Raw genomic sequence first — 27,965 nt, 5'->3', positions numbered from 1 at the left:
GATACATAAACATTAAGTCTGGGCGGTGAACTCCGCTCCGTTCGTAGACTTTGTGGAGTCTTTCCACACTCCTCAGACACTCGGAGTTCAGAAAAACATTTCCTTGCTTGTGCTCACCAACGTTAAATTGAAGAGCGTGAGCAAGGAAAATCCAGCACTAGACCATCTCCCAGCCAGATTTCTCAACGCGGCTGCCCGGGGATGGGAACTCACACTCATGTCGAGAAACCTTCCATTCACGTTGAGGAAGCTGCCGTTCTAGTAAAACTTCTACTCAAGCGGCGGAAAGATGCAGTTCCCTCTTGCACTGTGCGTGGTGCCGTTCACACTGATTTTACTGCGCGGGACAAACATCTGGCGCCAAAAAATCACTGTGTTTTAGTAGATGAATTTTGAGTCTAGTATGCTAGTAACTTGTACTTTTAGAGCCTGTGTAAGCCGAATAAAGTTTTATGTCTGGCTGATATGCCGTAAATGTGCCAACGCAGCTGCAACAATCTTGTGACCCGCTGGCTTGCTCTTGACAATAATCCAGTATCATAGATTCAGCTGAGGCCCCCAATTCCTAGCCTCATCATTCACTTACACCCAGGGCGTCTCATCCTTGCACACACATACATGCCACCATTGCGACTTAGTTCATTCCTAGAGATCCACACGTCACTGCAGATCCAGGGCTTGCTACCAGCCACAGCAAGCTCCGAGCACTCACCCAAATAGGATAGGATAGGATATATGTTCATAGAGCGCTCGATTGCCGTGGCGTCTTGGCGCTAGTGTATGTAGAAGGGAAGTATGGCCTGTGTTACCGGGGGACTATGTGGAAGTGAACAGCCATGTTTTCAAGTTCTTCCTAAAGACCTGCTGATTAGATTGAAATGTCATGGCCATAGGCGTTTTGTTCCGTAACTTTGATGCACAACTTGATAAAGTCCTGCCATCCCATCTTGCTCGTCTGATCTTAGCAATCTGGATAAGGCCCAAATTAGCAGATCTAAGGGCACTTGGGGGGTATAATGTAGGAACATTTTTTGGAGATCCTCAGCACCGCCACCATAAAGGGCTTTGTGCACCAGGAATAAGGCCTTAAATTCCACCCGCTGCTGGATGGTAAGCCAGTGCAGTGACTTAATTCCTGCCGAGGTTGATTGTCCTTTAGGAATGTTTAGAAGTAATCTTGCTGCAGTGTTCTGTAGAGACTGCAGTTTTCTCAGCTGGGTCTTATCAATGCCCAAAAAAGGGCATTGCAACAGTCCAGTTTAGACAGGAAGAGCGCCACCACCAGCGTCTTTTGCAATTTTTGTGAAAAAAAAGGGAAGATTTTTCTCAAGGTTTTTAGTAAAAAGAAGCAGGAGGAAGTGAGACTGTTTACCTGGGCAGAAAAATTAAACTGGTCATCGAAGATGACTCCGAGGTTTCCTACCTTGGGGACAGGACACGGGCATTCCCCGGCCTCAACCGGCCATTAGGAGTCATTCCACAGGCACCGGCCAGGGCCAAACTCTATCACCTCCGTTTTGTCAGTGTTCATTTTCAGGAAGCTATGGTTCATCCAGGTCATGATCTCAGTGAGACAAGCATGAAACCTGGCGTCTGTGGCCTCAGGCTGATAGAAGATAAAGATAACAAGCTGAGAATCATCAGCATATGAGACCAGGGCAAATCCATGCCTCCTGATAAGTCTGGCCCAAGGAGAGACGTAGATGTTAAACACTGTCTGGGATAGGGGTGGCGACATGGGCACTGGTGTCTGAGTGACCCCAGAGCAGCCTCGCACCAGGCATCTGTCTGCCCCTTGCTTCATGGTCACTGATGACTACGGGTGGATCTTGAAGGGAACACACAATGTTCACCAGGATGATTCACGACTCTATACACTAGTGCTGTTGCTTCGATATAATAGTTTAGAGGCACGCCTTGTGCGCTCACAGATGGCACAGGGTCCAGAGTCATCAGACTATTTTAAGCCAATCAATACGCTCAGTGAAGGAAAAGGTCCAAGGGACAAAGGGGTTCCCAATGCAATTACACTATTAAACTTCAAAGGTTGTCGTCTGAAACATCAACAGTGCAAATTGTACTTGTAACGCTTGCACTACTCTAATAAACAAAGTGATGGCGCAAACTACACCCTGGAACGCCTCACATCTGAGGGGCTGGTGGTTGAAGGGCTGCAGGGGGGGGATGTTAGTTCCTCCCCACCCTCTTCCGTGACAGACTAATCACAAAGATAGAAAACGACACTCTGAACGTACTGATGAGTTTGAAGTATCTCCCGTCTCATCGCCACATGGAACAGGCAGGCAGATTGGTTTATTAGCAAAGTTTTATTGCATAAAATAAGACATTCTTGGCAAACAGCTCCCTGCGACAGTGTCCTTTGTCTAGTTGTCAATCTCCCCCTCACACTAGAACAGGACAACAACTGACCTCACAAAACACATCACAGAATGAGATGCAATACTCTTCACAGGGTCTTCATTAGCTAATCTGCTTTGTTTTTTAATGCATGTGAAAGTTAGTTTTGGGGAATTTAATTCTCACCGGAATAGCAGGCAAACTCCGGCCGACTTCGACCATATGGTTTGCTTTGCCCTGGCCTTGACCCATTCTGGTCCGAGGTGGAATCTGAGCTCACACAGACCTTAGGTCGCCAGGTTCCACACGATCCCTTACATCTTCTCCTGGGTGTATTTGAAGGTTTGGATGGCTCAAGAGCGGACAAACATTTTCTGGGTACGGCGGTCGCTGTGGCTAAATGAGATATTGCAGCGGTCTGGGCCCAGCCCAACCCCACTACCCTGCGAAAGTGCAACAGGGAGTGGATGGGTGCGTGGCCCAGGAGGAACATGGTTGTCCCGCGAGGTTCCATAGGGTTTGGGGCAAATGGCTGAACCTACTCTTTTAAATTGCCAGCTTTGGCTGTCCCACGTAACGGGATGCTGCTTTCCAGCTGGGGTGGCTTGCATAAATACTCCTACCCTAACAGTGTTTTTTTTTTACTGTCTGTTGGAGATGGAATTGGCTTTACTGTGTAAGATATATGCTGTCTTTTTTTTTTTTCTTCTCAAAATGATAATAAAACTGATTATCATTAAAAAAAAAAAGGAATTCTCACCAGAATAAACCATCTCAAAACATTATGAATTGTGTAACGGTCTCGGCTGTTGAAACTGCAGAATGATATGGTTGGTGCCACCTTTGTAAGTTGTTAGAATCTGGACAGCCACGAATCCTCTTTTGATCTCTCAGCCTGGATGGGTTGTACAGAATATTTACACAGCCGGTCTGAAGATACTGACAGGGAGTAGATGTTCCTGCTTTTTTGATGGAAGGAGTTTATATTTTTTGTCCTCAAGTGGTTATTGATTCCCATTTCTTCTCCTAGTTTCTTTTTCCCATGTGCTCAGGTCTTTCAATATTTTTTTGTTGAATCCCAGAAGTTATGTCTATCAGGATAGTTTATGATCCACACTTGGTAACACGTCCTCAACACTGCACACATTTCATGAGAGTCGGACAGGTTTAATTCGCAGTGAAGCAGCCTCTGTGAAGTTCGTTGCTTGGTGAAGGGACGTTAGTGACGTTGAAGAAGCTACATTCTGTTTGGAGACGCTGCGAACGTTAGAGTGTGTCCTTTAACTCAAAGCTCTTCTGACTTCAGAGGAAAGGGAGGATTTCAGTCCGGAAGGATTGTTTGATGTCAGAAGAGGTCTAACTTTAGCTGTAGATTCTTAGATGATGTAAAAGATCAGATTTCTTTTTTAAATGAAGGTTTTTTGGCAGTGCTTTGAGAAGGCTTCCATCTTGTGTTACTTGATGCTGCTGAGCACCACCTTTTGTTTACAGCAGTTTCCATATCCTGTACGGAGTCATGGCCGTCGCCTGTGTGTTCTTTGATGGCGTACAAGGCTTGCCTTAAGACCAAAGCTCTTGCTACACACAGTGCAGTGATAAAGCTTCTGTCCTGTGTGTGTGACTTGATGGCGTACAAGGGTCCCCTTCTGAGAAAATCTCTTGGAACACACAGTGCAGTGATAAGGCCTCTCTCCTGTGTGTACGCTTTGATGGCTTACAAGGGCTGCCTTGAGAGTAAAGCCCTTGGAACACACAGTGCAGTGATAAGGCCTCTCTCCTGTGTGTACGCTTTGATGCTGTACAAGGCTCGCCTTCCGAGAAAACCTTTTGGAACACACAGTGCAGTGATAAAGCCTCTGCTCTGTGTGTACGATTTGATGCTGTACAAGGGTCTCCTTCCGAGAAAACCTCTTGGAACACACAGTGCAGTGATAAGGCTTCTCTCCTGTGTGAGTTCTTTGATGCAGTACAAGGTTTGCCTTATGAGAAAAGCGCTTGGAACACACAGTGCAGTGATATGGCTTCTCTCCTGTGTGTACGCTTTGATGCCGTACAAGGGTCTCCTTCTGAGAAAACCTCTTGGAACACACAGTGCAGAGATAAGGCTTCTCTCCTGTGTGTATGCTTTGATGCCGTACAAGGTCTGCGTTGAGAGTAAAGCCCTTGGAACACACAGTGCAGTGATAAGGCCTCTCTCCTGTGTGTACGCTTTGATGCTGTACAAGGCTTGCCTTCCGAGAAAACCTTTTGGAACACACAGTGCAGTGATAAGGCCTCTCTCCTGTGTGTACGCTTTGATGCTGTACAAGGCTCGCCTTCCAAGAAAACCTTTTGGAGCACACATTGCAGTGATAAGGCCTCTCTCCTGTGTGTAAGCTTTGATGTCGTACAAGGGTCCCCTTTCGAGAAAACCTCTTCTCACACACAGTGCAGTGATAAGGTCTCTCTCCTGTGTGAGTTCTTTGATGTTTTAGAAGATTTCCCTTCTGAGTAAAGCTTTTCTCACAGATATTGCAGTGAAAGGGCCGCTCTCCTTTGTGAGTTTTTTCATGTGTTGCCTTTTCAGCAAACCTCATTTCATGCTCAGTGTAGGGATACTGATCTTTGTGTGTTTGTTTGTGCAGTAAAAGATGCGTCTTTCCAGTAAATGTCTTCTTACACTCAGCACAGGCATAAGCTCTTAGGCCGGTGCATATTCTTTTTTGCCTTTCAAGTAGTGTTTTATTGTTAAAATTCTCCGTCCTCTGTATTCCTTGGTGTTTTCTTTCAGTCATTTTATAAGCAAAATCCTTCCTTCCTCCAGAAGCTTTACGTTTCTCTTTCCCATTCATACTTTCTGTCGTCGACTGCTGTGCTGCAGAATGAAATGAACACTGAGAATTATACATGGGAAATATTTCTTGAAAGAAATGCACGGTTATAATATGAGAAAGGCAGACAGTAATATCTAGGAAGGAAGGAAAATGTTACTACCTGTAAACAATCATTTGCTGCTAGTAGTTCCACAGTTCACATGTGGTGATCTCTCATGGGATGGGTTCTGACTACTAAGAAAAAATTAATTTAAAGATTGAGTTTCGATCTGGAGAACGACTCGTAATCCCATACCAGAAAGGCATAATGCACCAGCGCGCAGACTCCAATTAAAATCATTGTGCTGTTTTCTCCATCGGAGTACAACTGCTTATATGTGTCAAATTAAAAAAATAAACTGCTTAATCTGAGCAACCTATATACTTTCCAACCATTCAGCAAGTGGGTGATGCATGTGAGCCTGCAACATGACAAGCTGACAGTATTTGCAAGTGAGTAACATTTTCCATTTGCAGCAAGCCGTGGCACATCACAGGTTGTGCAATAACTTAAAAGAATCGGTAAGGTCCAGAATGCCGCAGCCAGGCTCATTCTAGAGAATCCACGCCACAAACATATGACCCAACACCTACGAAGAGTCCACTTGCTCCCCGTCGAGAAGAGGATCACCTTCAAACTCCTCACCCACACCTACAAATCCCTCAACAACATCAGACCCACATACCTCAACAACCGAATATGTTTCCACGTACCCAAGAGGAACCTCTCCTCCACGGACCTTGCGGGTGAGTAGCGCACTCTATAAACCGCTGATTGATTGATTGAAATGAAAGAATACCTAATTGAGTTACTAATATGCTTAGAACAATTAAACACTTCTGGGTATCTTCCTTGCATTGATGTCACCAGAGAAATATTTTATGAAAGGATGCACAGAACCACATGTTTCTGCTTTACAAATATTTACTAGAGCTATGTTGGGTAGAAAAGCCATGGATGCATCTTTATCACACGTGGACTCAGCCTGTGGTATTTCTATGTGGTGTCTCCGCTAGGCCTGGGCGGTAAATTCAGTTCCACTTGCGGCAGTTGTCGAATTGTCAAAACTTCCGCGATCCGCAACTTCGCAGAATTTTTTGCTTGTTCACGCTTTCAAAATGTGTGTTTGCAAGATATTTCCCCCCGAGCACGAAAACAGTGTTCGCGAACAGGAAAAAAGCATTGTGTACGGGAAGTAGAAGCAATTCTGTGTTTTCGCAGAATTCTGCGTGCTCACGGAGATTTTTTTCGCTGAGCTTTGCGTAATATGACTACGCAAATTTCGCCCACCCCATGTCTCCGCACGAGTAGAAAACCATATGCCAAATTGTGCCGGTGCAAAAACCAGTCTTATTTTTCATACCTTTTCAATTCTGATAATGTAGAGCATGAGTGCATGTTTAACACTGGATGCATATTCAACTTTGTCTTTGTAAACTTGCAGGAACTGTTCATCTACTTATGGGGCGTGCCGTTTGCTAACTGTTTGAGGAAGTGACTGCTACTAGGTGGACTACTATCCCCATTAAGGCTTGCAGTCATGTAGTGGCTTAAAAGGTGGACTTGTTACTCATAAGACAACATTAAAATCTTAACTGGATGTCAGGGGTGCTCTGGTGGGATAACCATTCTCAACTCTCCCATGAACATTTTCACAAGAGTTTTTTTTAAAGTATTCAAACGTTAGTGTAGGCTAGGCCAGCTTCTTTATGTATGTATCTATATGTTATTTCTATACTGCAAACTTAGACTAAAGCTAGAGCCAAGGATGAGCATAAATTATTTTTAAAGAAGGGAGTCCTCAACTCTTTCCTACACGGGAGCAATGTCGGGCGGTCCTGATGGATACAGGGATGTTGTTCCAGATCATGAGTTCATAGATGGAAAAGGCCTGCTAACTTGTTGTTTTGTTACAGTTCTAAGTCTGCAGTCTGATGGAGTTCTCCAACCTGACATTTGTTGCCCTTGAATATAAGAGCTGAACTTAAGGACAACGAGAATGATGAGCAAGTGATAAGAAAGAGGTAAAAGCTACAAAAGAGGAAATTCAAAAGGGAAAAGCAAGACTACTGTCCTGGAAGAGTCTTAAACTTTGTAAGATGATACGAATAAGTAAGGAGAGCGGTCAAAATTACATTGACACAAAGACGAGGAATCAAGCTCAGAAGGTGACTCAGACGACTCTGCTAGCAACTACCTAGAAAAAAAAACTACTTGCCCCTTTTTTCACTGAGTACGGGTTACTGAGACAAGGACGGACAATGGAATATTATAAAAAAGGAAAAACAAAAGCAAGAGGCACAAACAGAGGAAGAGAAAGACAGGAAAGAGCAAATGGAAGACAAAAAGATAACTCACCCCTTAGGAAGAGAAAGGTGATAGAGCAAGGCGAGATATGAATTAAATCTCCATTATTAACTCATCACAACATTAACTGACAATGGATGAATTAAATATCCAGAACCTTGGCTTATATTTCTGCCCCAGGAGGGACTTAGATTACAGTTCATGTAGAATCGACATATTTCCATTTCTAAGATTTCAACATAAAATCAGACCCAAGCCAATGAACATGAGAATGGGGGAGCCCAATTCAGAAAACATGACTTGTGTTCAAGAGACGCTGATACTTCATGACATTGGCTGGTCTGGATGATGGAAATATATGTGCTACGAAAGAGCGGGAAGCGTTGCTCGGAAAGAGGGCCCAGATAGATCAGGGAAGCCTAACTCGCTTCAAAAAGCAAGCTGCATATAACTCCAACTTGCCTCATGATAATCTGGATGTCTTTAGTGACTTGGTCGCCAAAGACTTGTTCAAATAAATTGTTCACCAGTCAACGCAAGAAGGGAAGAATCAGATCCAACTTGAGTAACGGACAAAGGGAGGCCATTAACACATTACGTAATGACAACATAAGTACCAATGTCATCCGATAAGGGGCAAGAATGTGGTTTTAATGATTGTTTGCAATTATGAACTAAAGGCTTTTCAATAATTATTATATTCGGATTGTTGTGAAAAGAGAATGGCAACATTTTCATTTGTGTAAAACACTACCCTCTACTGTACCATGCTTTTACCTTCTAACAAATGTATGCAAGAACAAGGGGGGCGTTTAGCGCCCTCCAACAATCGCTTACTGGAAAACACAGCAATAAACTAAAACCATTTATTGCTGATTCTTGTGGAGAGCCTCCCATCATATTGTATAGATGGAGAGAATTCCCCACCACAAAAGATATACACAGGAGACAATAATATTTGACAATTACCTAGGATGTGATCTTGCTAATTATGCATACAACACACGCAAGGTCTACGAGCCTATGAACACGCTTTTTGCAATAGACCAATATCTCCATATGACTATACATGGATGCTTAGGACCATGACTTTTGCCTAAATAACAATATTTTCATATTTAACTATAGGTATTACAGATAAATCTCAGGAACAGCAACGGGCACCTTCTCTCCCAACTATGCAAATGTAGTTGTGGTATGGTGGAAGGAACAGGTGTGTCGTGTAGTTCCCACTAATCCGAAGGACCTGCGCGTTTGTTGGACAAAATAAACTTTGGATGAGGTGCCTAGACTGCTGCTAGAGCGGAGGGACGCAACTCCTCCCACCTACAGCTTCACTTCCGGGGCACGGCTCACATATACCAATGTGCATCCGGCCGCGCAGCGGACGAGAGCAGCGGGCGCGACGATGGCGCGCCAAAGTTAAGCCTGTCTGCGCCCGTCCGCGACCGGGCTCGGCCCAGTGCCCTACCCCCTGCTCAATCCTCCGCGGTCCCTATAGTCTATGACGGACGCTAGCTGTGGGAATTACGTCCAGCGGTTGCGGATTGTTGCAGGCACACTTTGTAGGTAATCTCGTCCACCAAGTGCCCCCATTGTTCCTTTAAAGCTAAGAGAGAGCTAGCATGTAAGGCAGGGGTAAGTAGTTTCCACGGGGCCCTACTGAATTGCAGATCACTCCCTAAACATGGTTTGCAAATTTGGGATCTTCTTTTAGAGGAGAAGTTGGACATACTCTTCCTGACAGAAACGTGGTTGGGGGCGGACTCAGACCCTGAGGTCATTGAGGCATTACCGCCGGGTTATAGCATGGCCAGGGTGGATAGACCCTCAGGAAGAGGTGGGGGGATTGCAGTGATCACTAAAGCGCCTCTTGTGTGCTCTTTTGAATCTCTAGGGATAGAGAATTGTGAGGCCGGCAGGTTTGGACTACAAATTGGCCCTCAGGGTCATATATCGGGTATCCTTCTTTACAGACCACCGGGGAGTTTAGGCAATTTTAGACAAAGTCTGCAAGAATGTGTAGCACATATGGCGCTTTGGCGTAGTAAGTTTATGCTACTGGGAGATATGAATATTCACTTTGAGGATGCACGACTGAAAGAGGCTGTAGAGATTAAACTGGAATTACAGGATAACTATTTAGAGCTGCTAAATCACACCCCCACCCATACGCATGGACATTTATTGGATCCAGTGTTTGCCAGCTGGGATGGTATAATGATGAGAGCCCCAAGTCCGCTCCCTTGGACTGACCACTTTCTGATTCCTTTTGATATCTGTATCACTGAGGCTGAAGATATCCTGAGGGGGGGTGATAACAGCTATCCCCACCGAAAGTGGAAGAACTTCTCCCAGTCTATATTTAATGAGAAGCTACGCATTGGGGGATGCCGGGAGGAGCGGATAGTGAAAGCTCCAATTTAAATCTGGAAGCCCGTATCCTTGAAACCCTGAATGCAGTAGCGCCATTGTATACAGCTAAGCAAGGGAAGAGAGCTAGAAAATCTGCCCCATGGTATACGTCAGACCTGCAGTCACTCAGGTCGGAGTGTAAGAAGCTGGAAAGAAGCTGGCGGAGGGACTTTGACACTCTTAAAAAGAATGAGTATAGATTTGCCCAGAGGGGCTATCAAAGAAAGGTGAGAGAAGCAAAGGCCCTTCATTACAAAACTATAATCAGTGAGAGCTTTTTAAAATTTATAAAGGAGATCTCAGCGGTTTCCAGCTCCAATGCGCCTGAGTCGGACTCTATCATGGAATGTAACAGAGTGGCAGAATTCTTTGCTAGTAAGGTGCGTAAAATGTATAGCTCCTTCTCCAGCTGTCCTGCAAGTGGGGAGGCCTTTGTAGAAATGAGGGAGGCTGACTCTGACAGAAGGCTGGAGTGCTTCACAGTACCTACATCTAAGGAGCTTGTAAGAACATGCCTTAGGGTGAAGTCAGGATCTCCTCATGATCCAGCCCCCCCTAGAGTGGTGGGAGAGAGCTTAGAGGTTTTAGAACCATACATTCACCATGTCCTTAACTTCATTTAGCACCCAGATCCTTCCGCTGAGCTGGAAGAAGGTGTAGCATTGTAGTAAAGCAAAGGGAGACGATGGTGATATCCAAGAGTTTATTATGTACAGTATCATAAGATAGTCACTGCACACGACACCAGCCACTGGTCGCCAGTCCGATCGCGGCGCCTCAGGTCACCGTTCTAACCACGGCGCTCACCCTGGAACCTTCGCAGCAGTGACATTCTAAGTGATGTCACTACGGAGTGTTCCAGGGTGCGTGAAGGGCAGAGGTCAAGGTGGAAGATACCACAGAAGGCTATCGTTCTACCGATAAGGAAAAAGGCCAACATAAGCCTTGCTGTTTTAGACAATCTGAGACAGATTTCCTTGCTGCCATATACCGCGAAGGTAGCTGAAAAAATAGTGAACTCACAATTGATGGCGTTTGTTGAGGAGGCCAAACTCCTTCATCCTTCCCAGTCGGGGTTTCGGGCAGGATATTCGACCGAAACTGCCTTACTGCGTGCCACAGAGACGCTACGGCAGGGCGCTGACGCAGGTCACACCATGGCACTGGTCATGCTTGACCTAAGTGCAGCGTTCGACACTGTAGCACATATCACCTTGCTACAGTGTCTGAACAGGGGAGGTGTGACGGGTCAGGCGCTCAGCTGGTTAAAATCCTTCCTGACTGGCAGAAGTTTCCAGGTCCAGAGAGGCCCGTTTCAATCTGTGGAAATGGCACTGGAACAGGGGGTGCCGCAGGGCTCGGCCTTGAACCCTACCTTATTTAACTTATACATGGCCTCCCTAGCAGCTGTGGTTCAATCGTTTGGTGTAGAGATAGTATCCTACGCCGACGATACTCAACTGCTGCTCACCCTCTCCCAGGCACCGTCAGGTGGAGCCGACAACTTTAGAGCATGTATGCAGGCCTTAGCAGTGTGGATGGATAACCACTGCCTAAAGCTGAACGGCTCAAAGACGGAGGTGCTGGTGGTCGGTGGTGATCAACTCAAATGGACGTGCGACTGGTGGCCAAGCTGTCTGGGTACAGTGCCTACCCAGTGTACGGAAGCGAAAAACCTTGGGATTTGGGTAGATCCCACACTTTCCTATGAGGCACATATTGGGTGGTTGGTGGGGAAGTGTTTTGGGGTGCTTAAGATCCTGAATAAAACCTTGGGCCTGCTCCCCTTGGAGGCTAGACGCACGATGACCCAGGCCCTGGTTACATCCCGGCTTGATTACGGGAATGTCCTCCTCTTAGGAGTTTCCAGCAAAAGTATAGGTCGGCTTCAGGTATTACAAAACGCAGTGGCACGTCTAGTGCTTAGACTACCTAAGAGAGTGACATCCAGAGTCGCATTGGCGACCCTCCACTGGCTTCCAGTAAAGGAAAGGATACTGTTTAAGGCCCTCCTGACATGTCACCCTATCCTATGGCAGAAGGCTCCCCCATACCTTACTGATTTGATCACTAGGTATGAGCCGAGGAGAGCGCTGCGGTCTTGCGGAATGGGTATGTTGGTGACCCACCGTTTTAAGAGGGCTAAAATGGGAGGTCGCTCTTTTAGAGTGATGGCCGCCACAAGCTGGAATAAACTCCCGCTCAGTCTTCGCCTCCAACAATCGGAAACTACGTTTCGGTGTATGTTAAAAACTCACCTGTTCCAAAGGTGAGTTCGATGCTGGTCTCTGATGTGGGTCAGTCAAAGTGCCTGGCTAGTATTGCTCTGGCAGCGCGGGGACACGCCGAGATGGCGCAGCCATAGCACTTTACAAATATCTTTATTATTATTATTATTATTATTAGACTGGCTCCGGGCACCTCCGCAGGATGAGTTGGCCTAGAGACCAGCTAGCTCACAGTGCCACCGTAAGCCTCCCTAACCTTACCAGGAAGCCAATGGTTTCTGGCAACCTCTGAACGTGACAACCCTGACCACTCAGGGATCGTGGAAACAGAACAGAACCTTTTGCTCAGTCACTCAAACTTACTTGCTCTCAGAGAAATATACAGAAAATACACAGTAGGGCGTTTTCAATTTATTTATTGAGCCAACGTTATTCTTGTATAGAATACATAAGCTGCAATAATCAGAAGATTGAAGCAGTTGAAAGTGATTAAAAACACGTAAATAGTGGATATAGTACTACCATGGTGCTAAAACAGTGTATATATGCAGGCATATAAACAAGGCAGTAATCAGGCGTACGCCTACTATGCACTCCCTACTCTGCGTGCATCTAGAGTGTGTGAGGGTGGGAAGCCAAGAATCCCCACTAAGGGACGATCCCACCCCATTACCTGACAGGGAAGAATGCAGGCCCCGTATTGGTTACAAACTGAACTCCCCCTCACAGAGATGCCAGCCCGCTGCATAGTGAAGTCTCAGCCCGCACGGACCCTCGGTGTCAGCTGTAGCGCCTCCTCTACTAATCTATTGGGATGCTCATTATTTATAATAGAAAGCATCTTTGTGATGTACGTATAGATTAGTCTATGTTCTAGATATGTAGATAGCCCTGTCACCCCGTGGATGAAGATACGACATTTGTACATAGTGCGTCAAGAGGCCTTGTACTTAGTGTTCGAGGCATCGTGATAATGTTGTGCGAAGCTAGATGTGTAAACAAAGTAATTTCAGAGAAACTAATCCAACATTGTCGTGCATGCAAATATGTGCAAAAGGTCACAGCAGAAATGTTACTGTAAAAAATAGGACAATATATGAAATGAGCCACTTTGCTATATGGGCCTAGACCGGGCACATAACGGGTGGTCTGGACATCACAAAATGAAAACATGACAAACCATACGCTGATTTGGATCGGGGATATAGATGACCTTTCCCTGCTGTGGGACGGAAGTAGGGAAATGTCTAAAAGATTAATCCAGAGACAGAAACTGATCTCAACCTAAAATTCACTCAGGGGATCAGAATTAAATCTATAAATGAGAACCCACAACATGAATAAACTACTTTCAAATCAGAGACACCAAAGGAGGGACCTGATAGTACAGTAAGGTTCATGACTACAAACAATACGAGGTACACAGCAGCAAGACAAATTCTAAACATTGGAAAATATTAAAAGCTGATCAGGTGATTGGACACGATATTACCTCACATCCCTCCATTACGTATCGTAAAGCCCTATCCTTAAAGGACAAACAAGCCCATAGCTATATAGAAAGTCCAATGAAAGAAAGGGGCCATCTAACCTAAAAGGTTTCAGAAAATGAGGGAAATGTATGGCTTGCAAATCTGGTGTCAAAATAAAGGAGGTTATTCTGCATAACAGGAAGAAAAAGCAATCAATTCATAACCTGTAGCACAGATTTCTGGGTATATATACGTGAAAGAATGTACACACAGAAAACAATATGTGGCCAACTGGATGTTCCCCATTGGCAAGTGATGGAGCACATGAGAGGCATCAAACACGCGACTTAAATTCACCAGCGTCTGGAGATTTTGTAAAATGCCACAATAGCATTGTAGACTCGCTCATTTTCCTTGGCCTTATATCAGAGGAGGTGATCAAGAGAAGAAATTGAAAAGAATCGATTTAAGATATAATACAGAGCTTGGTACCGAGGAAGCCAAGGGCCTGAATAAAGATCAGGAATTACACGGGCACATAGGATGCTTACTGATGTCGAATCTGCACACTTCCCCACTACTGAAACTCTCTGGAACACATGTTAAAAAAAGCCATCATTTCCTTGCAAGATTAAAAATATAGAATTTCTTTACATTTCTCAGTGCTCTACTTAGGGTAAGGGGGGTATACCTCATAATCATACTAGATTGATAATGCTCACCAAGAAGGCGCAAGAAGTTGGACTTAAAATCAGTGATACCACTGCGATCCCCTGCGGCTACAAAATCACCCGTAAATACAGCGTCGACCGACCAGGAGAAGGCAAAGCCATCATCCTCAAGAACACCCACCAACTGACCATTTACTCGAATGACTCAACGACGGGGCTACTGTTAGAGAAGTGTGTCAGCGCCGGGGGAAAATCACTGTCCCTGCCACTGGGAAAGTCCAAAACTGCAACGCCCACGCAGCGCCCGGTCTCTCCCTGCCGTCGGCGCTCCTTCAACACCAGCACGACAGCAGAGGAGGGGAGATCGGGGGGCACGGAGAGACTTCATCTCCCAAGTGCCCTTGCGCTGTGCAGCTGACGCCGGGGGATGACGCGCCAGGAGGCGCCTTAAAATCATCACTGACCTCCGCGTCGCGAGAGCGCGCGGGAGCTGCGCCGGGCAAAGCCCGGGCAAAGGGCGGGCCCTAATCTACAAGACCCCCAGCAGCCACCCGACCTTCAACAAAGCCATCGTAGACCTCATCGCACCCCAAGTTCTAGCATCCACAGATTACATCCTATTCGGAGACCTCCACTTCCATTTGGACAACCCCAGTGACCAAAACACTGACTACCTACTGCAGAGCCTCGCCAACATCGGACTCAAGCAGCTAGTCACCACATCAACCCATACAGCCAGACACACGCTAGACCTCATCTTCTCCGTCAGTGGGAACATTACCTACAGCCACACCACCGAACTCCTCTGGACCAACCCGCACTGTGTGCACTTAGCCATTCCAACCGTTCACCACCACCCTCACCACCCCCTCCGCCCCATCTGTTGTAGCTGAAACAAGGCCACCGAAGAACTTCTCGTCAACTTTCTCAGCATGACCGCACCACCAGCAGACGCCAACACCGCAGCACACAACCGTCATCAATGGATCTCCAACTGAGCCGACACACCAGCACCCCTAAATAAGACACCAGGCAAGCAAAACTTCAAGAAAGCCAGCTGGTTCACTTCAGCCCTCCACAAGTCCAAACGTAACAGCAGACAACTTGAGAAGAGATAGAGGCACAACAAAACCCCAGAAACCCAAGCAAACCACTGTCAACGCACACCACCTTCTCCTTAAAACCACAAAGAAAACGGCCATCAAAGACAGAATCAACGCCTACGCACACAACAGCACAGAAGTCTTTGCCATCGTCAAGGAGTTCGCCAAGCCCAACAGCGAGACCACAGACTTCCCACCCTCCCTAAGACCTCTGCAACAAACTCAGCACATTCTTCACCACACGTTCAGACATAACTACGACAGCTTTGACACCCAAGACCCTGCTACAATGCCTGCCACCATCGCACACAACAAAGCCTTACCCCCAACATATCATGCTCAACTGGACTCCACTCACCACAGATGACACACTCAAGACCATGAAGAGCATCCATTCCAGAGCCCCAGCGGTTCCTTGCCCGTATTACATCTTCTATTGAGCAGCGGCAGCACCATCAACTGCGCCATCAAAACTGCCACCTTCCCTGCCGCCTGAAAATACGCCAAGATCAACCCCCCTGCTGAGGAAGCCGTTTGCCGACCCGACAGACCTAAAGTACCTCAGACCTGTCTCCCTCGTCCCATCCCTTGCCAAGGTCATCAAAGAGGCCCTCAACGCCCAACTCTCCAAGTTCATCGAAGCGAACCATGTCCTGAACAACTCCCAATCCGGCTTCCAAAGCAATTATAGCACCGAGCTTGGACTCCTCGCCGCCATCGACGACATCCACTCCCTCCTTGACTGGGGAGGAATTGCCACTATCATCCTACTGGACCTCTAGGCCACCTTCGACAACATCACCACCGCACCTAGTCACAAGCTTCCAGTACACTGGTATCCACGACAAATGCAGCCACAAGCTACAATGCACAGAAACCAGTAGGGACTCAAAAAGGCAATAACTTATTCACCAGACGTGACACTGACTGAGTTCAAGGCCGGGGTCTACGCGACCCACTGCGCACCAGATACCTGACAGTGAAAGGGGACACAGCACGCAGCTTCTCGAAGAAGCGGAGACGGTGACAGGCGGACTCCCAGGGACCAAAAGTCTTGGCTGAAGGGGTCCGCAGTGTGCACCCACAATGATTCGGGCACTCTCGGACAGGCGGGCTCTTACCGGCAGCATCACGTGGCTGCGGCCGCCCGGGCTGGTGGTGGCAATGACTCTCGTCTTGCAGCTCCGTGGTGGGCTCACAGCGGCAGCAGCTCTTTCAATCCTCGACAATGGTGAGCAAGATGCGGGCACACAGCGACGGCAGCTCTCTCGTATCTGAGGTGGCCCACAGGACAAATCACGATGATGCAAAGTTGGCAAAGGTGAGGGCACTCAGCGGCAGCAGCTCTCTTAGCTGCGGCGGCCCACAGGACAGATCCCAATGATGCAAAGCTGGCAAAAGTGCGGGCACTCAGCGGCAGCAGCTCTCTCTTAGCTGCGGCGGCACACAGGACGAATCACGGTGATACAAAGTTGGCAAAGGTGCGGGAACTCAGCGGCAGCAGCTCTCTCTTAGCTACGGAGGCCCACAGGACGAATCACGGTGATACAAAGTTGGCAAAGGTGCGGGCACTCAGCGGCAGCAGCTCTCTCATAGCTACGGCGGCCCACAGGATGAAGGATGGTATCGACCAGGCTGACACAACAGTGGGCACTCAGCGGGTACAGCCCTCTGTTAGCGGCCCACACATATTCAGCGAAGGTTCCAAAGGTTCATATTCAGGCAGACTCTCAGCGGCGACAGCTCTCTCTTAGCTGCAGCGGCCCACGCAGATTTAGCAAAGGTTCCGGAGGTTCAAATTCAGGCGGGCTCTCAGCAACGGCATCGCTCTCTTAGCTGCGGCGACCCACACGGATTCAGAGAAGGTTCCGGAGGTTCAAATTTAGGCGGGCTCTCAGCAGCGGCAACTCTCTCTTAGCTGCAGCAGCCCACACAGATTCAGCGAAGGTTCCCAGTCCGCGTTCCTCACATTAGAACTAGAGACTCCGGATTGCTCGACTGTGGTGTGAGAGGGAAGGGCGAAAGAAGAAGCAATTAGGCCGAATTCGTGGATCAATGGTGCCAGGCTTTTATTTACAATGAACAGTTTCTTTTCTGATTTCTTCTGGATATCCTGAAGATTGGTGCAATGACAACTCCTAGGGTTCTTCCTTTCAAGGTCCTTGGGATGTTTTCAGGAACGCTTCTCTCTCAACTGATGGCTTTGATGTGGTCACGCACCCCGGCAGCCTCAGGAAAAGAAAACAAAGAGAAGTGGCGTAAGATGCCTGGTTTTAGCAGACTTGGAAATTTGTTTTGTCTTGGTTGTAATAGGGATTCCCGATTGGAGGACTCATGTCCGGTTCCTCCAATTGGAACTCCAACCTATGAACTCTACGTGAAGCATGGCGTGGGTCCTATCACGTACAATGAAGTATGGGTCCGATATACTAGGAAAGACGGTGTCCTAAAAGGGCCCCAATATAGTAGTTTTGACACAGAAATTTCATATAATCTAGAGGTTAGACTTTTTAAGAAGAAAGCCCGACCGGCGATGTTTGACTCTTTCCGCCTATGGCGAAAGGAAGCCAAACAGAAAGAAATTAAATTAGCGAAGAGGAATAAAAGAGAAAAGGGTATCTCGATAATGCAAGCTGCTACACAGTTTAAAGATAACGAAGAAGAGCAGGTGAGTGAACAATTGCACAGGCAACGTAAAATGGCGATTGATAAATGCTACCCAGTTTTGCCGCTTCTTCAGCAAGATGCAGCAAAAGAACTTGAAAAAGATCCTTTAATGTCACACTTATTGAGTTCGCACCCCCTTATGCGCAAAGTGCTACAGCTCCTCCGCAACCTTTAGTTGTGCAACCCCCAATTGTTGTGCCTCAAGTTCTTCCACAGTCGCCAGCTCCTCTCCAGTTGGCCCCTACTCCTCTGGTTCAGCCTTCTCAAGGGCCACTGACTTGGCTACCTGCTCCGCTACTTGCTCCACCTTTAACTCCTGCAACTTTTCCACCTGTTCTTGCTACCTCCCCTACTACTGCTCCTACGTTGACCTTTTCTCAGTCTGCTCTATCTCCCGTCTTGTCGACTTCTCCTTCTGTTCGACAGAGAATGACAAACACTGTTACTAGTCTTTTCACTCCTTTCTTTGGGTCGCATAGTGCGACCCCTGAATCGGAGGGTAAACAGTTGCGTAGCCAACTGCCTGATTCGCGAGAAAAATGAAATATTGGACCGCCTGGTGCGTAAATGGGCCACTCGTCCTTTAAGATATGATGTGGAATCTGTTACGGATGTCTTCCATCAATGGGAAGCACAAAAGCAGAGATATGTTTTCGATAAGGTGTGTACTTTCCTTCGTGAGGAATGGGAAGATGATGATGTGGGACAGGCTCCTTGCGAGTTGTTCAATATACAGTCTGAGTTTGCAAAGGGAACTATCGTGGGTTCCGATGTTGAGAAAGCAGTTGCAACGTTGTCGTCGTTTAGGAGTGAGCCCCCTTCTCAGTCGTTATTTGAGCCTGAGTGGTATTAGTTTCTCTGTTTCCAACAGATTTGATCCATTGTACAACTGTCGCAACTCTTGAATCTACTCACCTTAAAGGACAAACCCGTGTATCTTTACTCCTGATAGGGATAAACCCCTTCAATAACATGTCACACCACTGAACTTTGAGGTTGGGGATATGTCTTTTTTTTTAAGTTACGTTGTTCTTGAATGTACATATTTATTTTTAATGACTGTCTTTTTCTTTGTACGCTTTTATGATTTTAAAAAACAAAATCGAAAAGCATTTTCGTATTTCATATTCGACTTGTAAAGATACACCGAATCCCGTTCCGTGGTCTGAAGATTGTCAGAATTGCGGGAGGCATTGTGTTCGGCTCCTGTGTTGGGTACCCCCGACTACAGTAAGCCCTTTACACTGTATGTCCATGAGAAAGAAGGATGCGCATTGTCAGTGCTGACACAGTCCTTTGGGGACAAGCAACATCCATGTGCATATTTCTCGTCGACTTTGGATCAGGTAGCTAGAGCATTGCAGAGTTGCTTGAGAGCCACGGCGGCAGCAGCTGTTTCTATTCGACAGTCTGCTGGTTTGGTAATGAATAACATATTGATTGTAATGATCCCACATGCAGTGGTCACTTTGCTAAAGAGGACCAAGAGACAGCACTTAACTAGTGCTCGATTGTCCGGATATGAGTTGACACTGTTAGCAAGTCATGTGCACATAAAGAGGTGCAACACGTTGAACCCAGCTACGTTGTTGCCGGTTGTAGCAGAAATAGATGTTTCTGAACAACAGGATTGTTTTCACAGGACAGAAGAAGAAGCGAAAGGGAGAGTAGATCTCAAAGACACTCCTCTTGTGAAGTGTGATGGTACCTTATGGGTGGATGGTTCGTGCTCCAAGCTTCCGAATGGTCATACGACTGCGGCATATGCTGTTACGACTTTGCATACGATTGTTGAAACTGCACGTATCCCACATAATTCAGCTCAAGCAGCAGAGTCGATTGCACTTACGAGAGCATGTGTGTTATCAAAAGGAATGAAAGTGACCATATATACTGACAGCCAGTATGCATTTGGTGTGGCTCATAGTTTTGGGTGCTTGTAGAAAGAGCGTGGGTTCCTGACTTCGCATGGAGCCAAGATTCAGCATGGTCAGTTGGTGAATGAGCTTCTTGAGTCACTTACTTTGCCACTACAAGTCGCGATTGTAAAATGCAGTGCACACAAGAAGGTTACTGACGATGTTGGTCGTGGTAATGTGTTTGCAGACGAGGTTGCGAAAGAAACGGCAAAAGATGTGATGAATCGAATGTATGTTGCGGGTCCAGCAAGATGGGTTGGTGACGTTGGAATGTGTGAAGATACGATAGAGAGTGTGAAGTCGATTCAAGCTGAAGCTACAGAGAAAGAGTTGAGTGTGTGGAGAGAGAGTATGGGTAAATTGGATGCGAATGGTTGTTGGATTGAGTTGTCAGAGCATCAAAGATGGTTGTTACCCGATGCGTACGTGCTTGCAGTGGTTACGATGGCGCATGGAATGGCTCACATCAGTGTGAAAGGGATTTTTTAAGTTGTTGGCTCCAGTATGGCAAAACGCTGGAATTCCTAAGTGTGCAGAGAATGTGGTCAAGAATTGCATGGTGTGTCTGAAATACAATCCTGGTAGGGGTACCCCAACTCCAGCTGGTCATTTTGCTCCTCCTACGTACCCGTTCGAGGTTTTGCAGCTAGATTTCATCCACATGGAAAGGTGCAACAACTTGAAATACGTACTCGTGGTTGTTTGTGCCTTTTCAAGATGGGTAGAATCATATGCCTTAAAAGACAACACTGTTTTATCCACAGCTAAAGCCCTTGTCAAAGAATTTTTCCCGAGATTTGGTTTGCCGAGAATGGTCTGGAGTGATAATGGGAGTGAATTTGTGGGACGAGTGATGAAGAAAGTATGTGAGGGGCTAGGGATCCAGCAAAAATTCCACGCTGCAAATCACCCCCAATCAGCTGGACTAGTAGAGTGCTACAATGGCACTCTAAAACTGAAACTGGCCAAAATACAAGCAAGCTCTGGTCTTAAATGGCTTGATGCTTTGCCTTTAGCACTTTTATCCACAAGAATGACTGTGCATTCACGAGTGGGACTTAGTCCATATGAGATCGTATTCGGTCGCCCGGCCAACATATGGGGAGTGCCGAGGCCGACGAAATACAGCGAGATTGAACACCCTGTACTGCTTGATTATTTGTATGATTTGACGGCTACATTTCGTGTTTTACATCAACAGGTTCACAATACTCTGCCTCAGGCTTCTACAGATCCAGGCCACATCATCGATCCTGGCTCATGGGTTTTAGTGAAAAACTTCCAGCAGACAAAGAATGACCAGCCCCGTTGGACCGGCCCCTATCTAGTCCTGCTATCAACGAGATCTGCAGTACGAGTGCAAGGAAAGAAGAACTGGATCCACGGCGTACACTGCAAGAGGGTCCCTCTGCCATACGACCGGTGGGTCCGGGAGGGTATCGCTGACTCTGAGACTGAGACTGTGCCTCGTTTTCTGCCTTTTAGCGATGCATGTGTAAAAGGGACAAGTTCTGAACATGAAAACGACGATCTTTTGCAAAAAACTGTGCCACCGTCAAATCGATTGGACACTACAGAGCCTGAACTTTTGTTCCAAGACCAGACACTATCTGGAAAAAGCCGGTATAACCTGAGGCCGAGAACTATGGACAAATAAAATTCCTTTTCTTTGCTATTTTTGAAAATGCAGCTCGCTCTCCTCCGAGGAACTACTTTGATTTTTGTTTTTCGAACCGCCATCCGGGTTCAGCTGTAGGGTCGTGGCTGCCCAAGTTTTTGGGGTGCAGCCGAAGACGTTAAGTCAACGGTTCTGGTTGGTCTAAGGGAGTTGCCCTGGACTGACAGAAGCATTCCTTAGCATAGAACACCCTACCACCGCGAGCAGCAATTAGAGAGGATGGAGTTTTTCGAGATGGAGAGACCTGCTAAAGAGATGAACTTTAAAGCCAAAATGTGTATAATGATGACCAAGAAACGTTTTTTGATATTGTGCCTTTTTATGTTGCTCAGCCTAATGATGTTTTTAATGGGATATGTGATATTCTCCCTTCAAGTGACATTTGCACCCACTGCACAGCCTATACCTTCTTCTACTGTTTCCTCACATTCTTTTCACCCCCTGCCTGAACACGAGTCCGCTAGAAGATTAGAGTTCGTTAATAACTCCTACGTTCAGCTCTTACACCAACACCAATTAGTAGTGAACACGACTAACTGTTGGGTGTGCGGTCTTATGCCTCATACCACTGATAAAGGTATCCCTTACCCGATCCTGCCATTCAGCCATAATGGTTCTGTGTGGGCATACAGAACGATGTTCATCTATGCTCGTGAAGTCCACCCCCTACGTTCTATAAAAGACAATCCAAAGAATAGTGCTCTAGTCAAGGGTATAGTAGATATGATTAGAGGAGCTACTTCCTACGAGACTATCCCGAGAGATGAGACACTAGCATATATTGGATGGAATGGAACCGGATATGGAGTTAGTCTGAGTGAGAACCAGCGAGCAAAAGGATCCTCCCCGATTTGGGTTGTACCCCATCAGGGTCACTACTCTCTGCAGGGTAATGGCAAGAATCCGAGAGCTCAGCTAGGGAAGAGTATCTGCACTGAGACGTATGTTTTTGCGTCCCGGACTTCCCCCATCGTTTTTAGCAGCCAAGGGTACCTACTTTGTCTGTTACGATAGAGCGTACACATGGTTGCCCCCTGACTTCTCGGGCACATGTTTCGTTTCATTCCTGTTGCCTCCCACCTACACAGCTGCGGCAGATTACCACAAGACAAGGGTAGTTAGAGGTGTCTTCAGCAAGGAAGACACTGCAGAACAAGAACTGGGAGATTTCTTGAAGGGTTTTCTGCCGTTTTGGGGACCTATGGTTAACAGCAGGAACATAAGGCAATTGATAAGGGTGGTTGAGTCCACTGTAGTTGAAACTGCCGGTGCCCTTAGTAACTTGACTGCTGAGCTCCAGTCGGACCGTCTTATGACTCTTCAGAACAGAGTTTCGTTAGATGTCATACTCGCAGACCGAGGTGGGGTATGTATTGATCCAATCCAGTTGCTGCGTTTTCATTTCGGATAACGCTCCGACAGTGTACCAGGCTATTTCCAGACTGCACAAGATCTCTGAGTCCATTCATGTGGATAAAGGAGATTGGTCATTGATGGGATGGTTCTGGGAGCTGTTATCTGCCTGGGGATGGAAGATTCTAATGGTCATTGGGATAATCTTAGCCATTCTTTTCCTGTTCTGCCTGTGCGTACAGTGTGCTCCTACTATATGTGGCCTCTGTGCTACGTCGTGTATAAGGAGACCTGTATCGAGGGACAAGCTAAGTAATAGGATGATGCTACAGCAACATCTCAATGAATTTATGAATATCGACCTGGACTCAGATTAGCGTGAGTATAGGTTATTGCCTATGTAAGGGCAAAAGGAGGGTCTGTGGTTCCGTGGATTCTGGACCCATGTAATAAACATGTTCGTATCAGGACGATTTTAGTATCAATAGACCGAGAATGACGAGTATACTATATACGAGTATTTCCGTCATGTTAGAGTGACGTGATCACCCTGAAATCACAGATTCCGTCTTGAACCCTCGGGTTCCATTTGGTGCATGGCAGCCATTTTGTGGTTGCCCTCACATAGGCCGATGACTAAGGCAAAAACGAGTCTTAGAGACACGTACACCTTTGCTGACTTTTGTGTGACCTGGGCAAGCTGACTCCACTGCCCGGAGCCAAACCTGTTCGGCCAGTTCCTTTCCCAGTGGCCGATCGAGATTGAGATCAAGGCACAACCTACCATAAACCCTTTATTGCACACAACTATGTCTAATCTTACACACACCTGTCTCTGCTCTTTGCTTTATGACCTGGTTTACGATGAGGAGGTTCCCATTTTTATTAGGGGCCCGACCATCTATCTGATGAAGAGTGCCGGGTTTTTGCCAAGTCATTCTTGGTGGGCTGGACTATGAAATGTGGGCTTGTCATGCAATACTTTTGTCGTATACACATGGGATTAGTTTATTGTAAATAAGGAATTTTTGCCTGAAGCACAATATTTAGTATAAAAGGAGTAACTTGCTTTGTAAAGTTGAGCAGTCTCCTGAGAATATACACTGTGTTGTACTTCTAAGATATCTGTTACTGGCTGCAGCCAATACAATTAATCTTTGAAGTCACCAAGAAGACTCTGCGTTTCTGTAGTCTGAGACAGAAGAACTCAAAGTCTTTGGGTGTTTCCCCTGGCACCGCTGGGTTCTTAAAAACCCAGTACTTCACTATCCTGAAGAATTTAGTTGTGCCTTACAAGGCCAATAGAGCCTTGCGCTCAGATCAGAAACATTTGCTCAAAATTCCTAAAGTTAAAAAGGCACGAACGGGAGGGAGAAGATTCTCAGTGAACACAGCGATTCTTTGGAACGCACTCCCCGTGAGTTAGCGATCGGAGACTTGTCTTCTCCGGTTTCACAAACTCCTCAAAACGCACCTCTTTCCTAACTGATGCCTCTGACTACGCTTGACTGCTACCTTTCTGTTCTGGAACAAGCGATGGGATGCTCTAGGGTAACTAAGCGCTATACAAAATTCGAAATAATAATAATATTATATGAGATAAAGTACCACCTGGCGCACATTATAAGATTACTGCAAGTCACCCCGGCGTCCCATAACCTTATAAATTACCTCTGCCTTCGACCTCGTTCCTCTATATAGTTATGGAACTCCTCACTGACATGCAATATCCTTATCATGTGTGGCTGGAGGTACTTTATCCCTAAAATATTTTCACTGAATAAGATAAAAGTGAAATTATAGTTGGTTTTGTTATAACACCTTAATGGATCTTTAAAAAATAAAAAATTACTTCGCTTAATAAACAAGGGTAAAGTGCATTTATAGTTAAAACTTAAAACTCATCAAACCACTACAATATGCAAGTTCTAGTTAGAACCACAATCCATAACTCGCACTACGGGTGTGCAAACCCCAACTCATGATGCGATGACATTTTACATACTTAAAGAGTTTGCTAAAGGCAGGATGCTGCTGTAGGGAGATCATCGCTACTTTTGTCTGAGCATAAAACAATTCATAGCACACTTGGGACTGAGCTGGAGGTTGGGAGGGTGAACTCACCAGTGACACATAAATCACTTTGTGTATCTGTCTATCATGGGGTGGTGTGCACTCCTGGAGAACCCTGCAGTGATAAGAACATCCCTGGTCGGCCCTGCTGTTGAGGCCGAATACAGGCTAGCATTTTTATGTCAGGAACTGGAGACGACTGCGTGTTACCCAATGTAACTGTGCAACAGGAAACAGTTCCCTCTCTAGACTGCGCATGTCTGCTATTCTCAATGAACACCACATCACTTGCATCTGACTATTACGTGTGATTCCGGCCAGTAATTCCTCCCATGAATAGCACTATTTCCAGTTCCTCAGCCTGGAATGGGGACGAACAAGGAAGGACGGGAGCTACTGGCCTCCTTGTCTCATGCAGAGTCCCATAACCAGGCCTGTTCCTGCACAGGAAGGATGCAGTCCTGTGTGGAACCAGAGAAGAGTGCAGGGACACACCTGAACCTTGGGTACTCGTACTCTGGGGGTCGGTATCTCTCAGGTGGTTCCACCCAAACCATATTAATCCCCTCGGAGACTTACTAAAACCTGCCCATATGCATTCTAAAGAGGTTACATGTGTTAGTGCACTCCATGTGTCCATTTATAGCGAAACACATACCTGGGGTGGCTTTGGACGGCAATAAATCTGACTGTGTTGGTCCTGTCTCCATTGAGTCTGAGGGGGCATCTTCATCTGCAGTAAGTGTGTCCAGTTCTAGGCATGATGGAGGCACAGGCTGACCCCGCTCTTCAGGACAGAGCAGTTCTGCCTTGCAGTTCTGATGTTGATGCTGTGATTCAGGGTGCAGTGGTTCGAGTATGTAGTTCTGATCTGAGCCCTGTGCATCAGTACAGGCTGGTTCTAGCTTGCAGTTCTGATTTGAATCCTGCTCCTCTGGGTGTAGTGGTTCCACCGTGTTTTTCTGATCTGTTTTTTGTGCTTCAGGAAGCGCCGATTCTCTCTCTCGATCCAGTGCAGCAGTGTGCAGTGGTTCCACCGTGTTGGTCTGATCTGAACCCGGTGCATCTGCACAGGTCTGTTCTAGCTTGTGTTTCTGATCTGGTTCCTGTGCTTCAGGGCGCATGGATTCTAGCTCGTAGTTCACGTTTGGATCCTGCGTATAAGGAAGTTCCTGCTCAAAGCATAGGTGTTCCTGTAGGCACTGGGTTTGTTGTGACCCCAACTCATCAAAGGACAACAGACCAGACTCTAAGTGTTCGTCTGATGACATCCCATCAGGTGACACGGGTTGTAGGCTGCGGTTCTCCTGGGGATCTTGGCAATCAGAACACATCAATTCTTCCTTCAAGGGATCATCGGGACTGTTCCCATTTGGGAGCGCAGGTTGTATACAGTGATTTTGCTGTGGCTCGTGTCCATCAGGAAATACTGGGTGTGGGCAGAGGTTCTGTTGCTGGTCCCAGCAATTAGTAGACAATGGGGATGGTTCTTGCTTCAGGGGCCCATCTGGTTTTCTCTCTTCTGGGAACGCTGACTGTACGCTCTGGTCTTGCTCTGATGCCGGGCCAAGAACAAATTCTGAGGGAAGATACAGGTTTGCCTCCAATGATCTGCCTGGAGGATCTGTCTGAGGGCACCGGGATAGAGGACAATCCTGCTGTACTCCATTTCCATCTGGAAACCCAGGTTGCATGCACTGGTCTCGCTGCGACTCGTGTACATCTGGAAACCCACGTTGCATGCACTGGTCTCTCTGCGACTCGTGTACATCTGGAAACCCAGGATGCATGCACTGTTCCTGCTGCGACTCGTGTACATCTGGAAACCCTGGCTGCATGCACTGGTCCTGCTGTGACTCGTGTACATCTGGAAACCCTGGCTGCATGTACTGGTCCTGCTGTGACTCGTGTACATCTTGAAACCTAGGCTGCATGTGCTGGTGTTGCTTCGACTCGTGTACATCTGAAAAACCAGGCTGCATGCGTTGATCTAGCTTCGACTCATGTACATCTGGAAACCCAGGTTGCAAGCACTGGTCCTCCCGTGGGTCACGTCGATCTGGAAACACTGGCTGTAGACAAAGGTTTGGCTCATATGGACGCACTTTAACATCAGACGGAGAAGAGAGCGTACAGTCCTGCTTTGGTGCATGCCCATCAGAAAACACTGTCTGAAGACACAAGCTCGGTTCCCCTGACCTGTCCAGTTGAGGTGTCACAGGAGACCGGCTAACAGTACAATCTCTAATGCTCGCTGGACAGACCTTCTCCAAAGACACCGTACCATTATCTAGGTAACATTGATCCTTTTCTATCCAGATATTCTTAATCAGCCCAGCGACTCTAGAAGGTACGTCCTCCACAGTATTCATCAAGTTATCCAGTTTGGCTTCCAACTCCTCCAGCATGGATAGAAGGATAATGTGGGACAGGTTCTCTGACAGCAGTTCCAGGGCCTGGTCCCTCTGAGCATCATTTTGAGATCCTGAAGTTGAGACGTCATGGAGAGGTAAAGATGGGACTGTGGCTCTTACGGATTCACGTGAACATTGCGCTGTCACTTTCTTTCCTGGAGCCCGTCTTCTGCCCATTCTGGTAAATTGACGTTCAAGTCTCAAGTGTCTGCAGAGGAGAGGAAAAGAGAAAAGACAACACCTTATAACAGGACAACTAGGCCAAAATACTCCTTCCTGACTCACCAACCCCAGTGTGATCAGAGGAAATTGCGAATTTCTAAAACCCAGAAAAAATTCAATCATTGAAATTTAACAATATCCATAACATCTATCCATAAAAATAAAAATGTAAATAATCATTTGTTCAAAATCGTAAATTTACGAAAGTTCTTCATCGATTGCTTTGAAATTT

At 46.6% G+C, this 27,965-nt stretch overlaps 1 protein-coding gene across 1 annotated transcript; it reads right to left on the bottom strand.

The window, feature by feature from the left end:
* Window positions 1-2,369: 2,369 nt before the first annotated feature.
* On the bottom strand, window positions 2,370-27,714 carry LOC144821561 (uncharacterized). Its single transcript, XM_078678789.1, has 2 exons — window positions 25,756-27,714; window positions 2,370-5,212 (listed from the first exon to the last, which is right to left on the bottom strand). The coding sequence occupies exons 1-2, from the start codon at window positions 27,686-27,688 to the stop codon at window positions 3,873-3,875; spliced, it is 3,273 nt and encodes a 1,090-aa protein (XP_078534915.1). The 5' UTR covers window positions 27,689-27,714; the 3' UTR covers window positions 2,370-3,872.
* Window positions 27,715-27,965: the final 251 nt, after the last annotated feature.

This window comes from Lissotriton helveticus, chromosome 1_1 (genome assembly GCF_964261635.1).
Source record: "Lissotriton helveticus chromosome 1_1, aLisHel1.1, whole genome shotgun sequence".
NCBI lineage: Eukaryota > Metazoa > Chordata > Amphibia > Caudata > Salamandridae > Lissotriton > Lissotriton helveticus.
This window is presented reverse-complemented; position numbering and strand designations above follow the sequence as displayed.

Coding starts and splice junctions, on each gene's coding strand:
- LOC144821561 (XM_078678789.1), bottom strand. CDS start 27,688: ATGGGCAGAAGACGGGCTCCAGGAAAGAAAGTGACAGCGCAATGTTCA. Junction 5,213..25,755: donor GCCGTCCAAAGCCACCCCAG/GTATGTGTTTCG, acceptor TTCATTCTGCAG/CACAGCAGTCGACGACAGAA.